Source organism: Coturnix japonica, chromosome 16, assembly GCF_001577835.2.
Source record: "Coturnix japonica isolate 7356 chromosome 16, Coturnix japonica 2.1, whole genome shotgun sequence".
Lineage (NCBI taxonomy): Eukaryota > Metazoa > Chordata > Aves > Galliformes > Phasianidae > Coturnix > Coturnix japonica.
In genome coordinates this window covers 312,729-317,119 of record NC_029531.1, presented here as the reverse complement: position 1 = coordinate 317,119, position 4,391 = coordinate 312,729, and the positions used below count along the sequence as shown (strand labels likewise).

The 4,391-nt window shown below is 48.8% G+C and overlaps 1 protein-coding gene and 2 non-coding genes across 3 annotated transcripts in view; 1 reads left to right on the top strand and 2 right to left on the bottom strand.

The window, feature by feature from the left end:
* The window catches only part of IL4I1 (interleukin 4 induced 1), a 6,746-nt gene extending 3,982 nt beyond the window's left edge, over window positions 1-2,764 (top strand). Inside the window, exons 4-7 of the mRNA XM_015878593.2 lie at window positions 210-411; window positions 1,002-1,070; window positions 1,301-1,437; window positions 1,611-2,764. Of these exons, the coding sequence (XP_015734079.1) occupies window positions 210-411; window positions 1,002-1,070; window positions 1,301-1,437; window positions 1,611-2,430 (1,228 nt within the window). The 3' untranslated portion in view covers window positions 2,431-2,764. The remainder of the gene's footprint in view (window positions 1-209; window positions 412-1,001; window positions 1,071-1,300; window positions 1,438-1,610) is intronic.
* Window positions 2,765-3,852: 1,088 nt separating this feature from the next.
* Window positions 3,853-3,926, bottom strand: TRNAN-GUU. Its single transcript has one exon. It is a non-coding gene; the product is annotated as a tRNA-Asn (tRNA).
* A 293-nt stretch (window positions 3,927-4,219) lies between these two features.
* Window positions 4,220-4,292, bottom strand: TRNAT-UGU. Its single transcript has one exon. It is a non-coding gene; the product is annotated as a tRNA-Thr (tRNA).
* Window positions 4,293-4,391: the final 99 nt, after the last annotated feature.

Genomic DNA, 4,391 nt, shown 5'->3' with positions numbered 1-4,391 from the left:
GAGGAGGAGAAGGAGGAGAAGGAGGAGGAGGAGGAGGAGGAGGAGAAGGAGGAGATGAATGAGGAGATGTAGAAGGAGAAGGAAAAATAGATGAAGGAGAAGGAGAAGAAGGAGAAGGAGGAGGAGGAGGAGGAGGAGAAGGTCCTTCGGTGCCGAAGTCAGACATTGGTGCACCAACAGGAAATATGGGAAAATATGCTCCATTCCAGGCTGGTCCGTGAGTTTATAAGGCAGTTTGACCTGAAGCTGAACCCGTTCCGCCAGACGGATGACAATGCCTGGTACTTTGTGAACGGCATCCGAGCGAGGGTGGCAGATGTGAACAGGAACCCCGACATCCTGAATTACACCCTGAGACCTTCAGAGAGGGGCAAAAGTGCCAGCCAGCTCTACAGGGAAGCTCTGAACTTGGTATGGGGCTAACAAGACAACACAGTTGGTGTGGGGGCATCAAGATAACCTGATTAGTATGGGGTCATCAAGCCAACCTGGTTGGTATGGGGGCATCAAGCCAACCTGGTTGGTATGGGGTCATCAAGCCAACCTGGTTGGTATGGGGGCATCAAGCCAACCCAGTTGGTATGGGGTCATCAGGCCAACCTGGATGGTATGGGGGCATCAAGCCAACCCAGTTGGTATGGGGTCATCAGGCCAACCTGGATGGTATAGGGTCATCAAGCCAACCTGGTTTTTATGGGGTCATCAGGACAATCTGGATGGTATGGGATCATCAAGCTAACCTGGTTGGTATGGGATAATCAAGCCAACCTGGATGGTATGGAGTCATCAAGCCAACCTAGTTGGTATGGGGTCATCAGGCCAACCTGGTTGGTATGGGGTCATCAAGCCAACCTGGTTGGTATGGGATAATCAAGCCAACCTGGATGGTATGGGGTCATCAAGCCAACCCTGTTGGTAAGGGGTCGTCAAGCCAACATAATTTCTTTGTGAAATGCACTTTTTCTTTTGCCTCCTTGACCCAACCAATATTTCCTCTGCAGGCTTTCAAGCAGTTCCAGACCATGAACTGCAAGGAGTACCTGGCTAAACACGACTCCTTCTCCACCAAGGTAAAGGGTGATTCCGATCCGGCTGGTGGGGAGGGGGAAAATTAGGTCAGAAATCCCCAATCTGCTCATTCTGATGTCTGTTCACTTCAATTGGAAGAGACACTGACCCATAAGGGGCTACAGCTGAATCCCAAAAGCTCCGAGCAGATCAGGGCATGAATTTTATCTGAGGGTTAACGGATACATTGAGATAATAACTCCAGGCCCTGACTTCTCCTTGATTCCCATAGGAATATCTGATTAAAGTTGGAAACCTGAGCCGAGGAGCCGTGCAGATGATCGGAGATCTGCTGAACGAGGACTCGGGGTTTTATCTGTCCTTCCTCGCCTCGCTGTGGGACTTTGATATCTTCTCTGATGAGGAGAGGTAAGAGGCCATCCCTTATGGGGAGAGAAGCCAACCTTCATGGGGATAGAAGCCATCCCTTATGGGGATAGAAGCCATCCCTCATGGGGATAGAAGCCATTACCATTCAAATCCTTGGGAGAAGTTCTACCTTCACCAAAACCCAACCCTTTTTTTGTCTCTTTCTCTTCCAGCTTCGATGAAATCACTGGAGGTTTCGACCAGCTCCCCAAAGCCTTCCATAAAGCCCTTCCAGGTGTCATCAAATTCAATTGTACGGTGGAAAAAATCATGACCAAAGGAGGGAAGGTCCGGGTTTTCTATCGCGCTCCAGATACCCTCGCCCCAAGCATAGCCACAGCGGATTATGTCCTGGTTACCTCCTCAGCCAAAGCTACCAGGCACATCCAATTCTTCCCACCTCTTTCCCCAACCAAAAACGAGGCTCTTCGCTCCATCCATTACGCCAGCGCATCCAAAATCGCCTTGGCTTGCACGGAGAGGTTCTGGGAGAAGGATGGCATTCAAGGAGGGCAATCCATCACCGACCGCCCTTCCAGGTTTATCTACTACCCCAGCCACAACTTCTCCAGCGGGATCGGGGTCATCTTGGCTTCATACACTTGGAACGATGACGCTGAGTTCCTCATGCCTTTAGAGGACGAGAAATACTTGGACGTGGTCCTTCAAGACCTGTCGGATATCCACCAGGTGAGCAAGAGTTACCTGCAATACACCTGCGACCGCTACGTGATACAGAAGTGGCAGCTGGACAGGCATTCCCTGGGAGCCTTCGCTGCCTTCACGCCTTATCAGTTCACTGATTACTCCCAGGCTCTCTTTGAGCACGAGGGGAGGGTTCATTTTGCAGGTGAACACACTGCCCAGCCTCATGCATGGATTGATACCTCTATGAAGGCTGCTGTGAGGGCGGCGAGCAACATCCATGATGATAGCGAGACCCGAAATCTCAACCTTAACCTGGAGGGCTTGATGGAAAAGGGAGAGCTCTGAGCTCGTTGGGTTTGGGCTAATCTGGCTGGGTTTAGGGTTGGAATGTATTTGTGGTGGTGTCAGTCTCTTTCTAAGAAGATTCAGCCTCAGAATGTTGGTAGGAAAGGTGTTGAAGAAAAGTAATTGGGGAAAAAAAGAGATGGAAAAGTCTGTTGTCCTCATACGGGACCCTAATAACCACCTGGTTATTAGGTTAAAGGGGGATTCCTGAAGGAGAACCAACTTCAGGTGGGTTTTGTGACCTCACACTGCTTAGGTGCAATGCAGTGAGCACCAGTTTGTGCACAAAGCGCTGCAGAAAATGGCTCAGATGGAATAAAATCACCATCTTCTACTCTCTTGTTTCTGATGCGCCTCCGTCTCCCTATAGAGAGGTCACTCCACCTCCCTTTGGCCATGTAGAAACTCATCACCCTTCATCAGGGTCCTCCTTCCCTTACAGACTTTGGGAGATAAATCATTTTCCTGGGTCAATTTCTCTCCTCATAGTCCAACACCATGGCTCCCAACTCAACGCCACGGCTCCCAACTCAACGCCACAGCTCCCATGTCCTCATTCCTTTTGTATCTCAACGCAATAGACCTCAAATCATCGTTCCCTTTGTATAACCCAACACCACAGCTCACGAGCCATCGTTCTCCTTGTAACCCAACACAACACCACGGCTCCCAACTCAACGCCACAGCTCCCACGTCCTCGTTCCTTTTGTATCTCAACGCAATAGACCTCAAATCATCGTTCCCTTTGTATAACCCAACACCACAGCTCACGAGCCATCGTTCTCTTTGTAACCCAACACAACTCCGTCCAACAACCATCAAGATAAGATCCCAACCTCCATCCCCATCTCCAGTCCAGCTGAGCCCAAATCATGCTGTGATTACCCTCCATAGACTCAATGCAAGCAATAAATTAACAGGCCAATCAACGTTTGCATATAGAGAGCCTTACAATGCTCTCTAATTAATTTAGGGGGATGGAAGGAGACCCATCCACCACCAGTGATGCTTTGAGATGCAAAATCCCATCGCTGATCATTATCAGTTTCCCTTTATGGATGCAAAAAGTCGTGATAAACATTAATGTTACACCACAATAAGCAACAGCGTGATGCGGGACATAGATTTACCCTTATTGGGGTGACACAAGACCTTCAGATCAGGGCAAGGGAAGGGTTTAACCATGGCAGGAATGGGATCAAAATGGCCATCAGCATCTTGTTAAGCTGATAGCAACGTGAAGCATTGGGTTCCAATGGGAGAAAATCCAAAATATCAGGAAAAAGATGGAAATATAAGGGGAATTATGACTTCTTGTTCCCATTCTTTGGGCAACACCATTCTTCCTTAACCCAAGGAAGTGTGTTTTAGCACAAGCAAAGTGCTAAAAACACAAGGTGGGGGCAAAATCTTCCCCTTCCTCGTCCCTGGGTGGGCTCGAACCACCAACCTTTCGGTTAACAGCCGAACGCGCTAACCGATTGCGCCACAGAGACACAGGGAAATAGGCTGAAAAAACCCAAAAACGATGGGAGGGGATGAACAAAAAAGGAAAGTTTTGGAGAGGAGGGATTTTCCTTCAATCCAGGGCTGGCATTGGGTGCAAATGGGGTGGTGGGGATAACAGAAGGGGGAATGGCAATGAATGGAAAAGCATCTTCTTCCTATCAGGGTTGGGATCTCCCCAGATTCTATACTCATTTTTAGGCAATTTAGGGCAAAAAAACCTCAATTTAGGGCAAAAAAACTCAATTTAGGGCAAAATAAACAACCCTACATTATACCAGGAAGGCCCCAGTGAGACTTGAACTCACGACCCCTGGTTTACAAGACCAGTGCTCTCACCCCTGAGCTATGGAGCCATGGAGAAACCCCCTTTTCACCCCAAAAAAACCCATTTTTTCTCCCTTTTCAACCCCCAAACCCCCTTTTTCCCCCTTTTCAACCCCAAAAACCCCTTT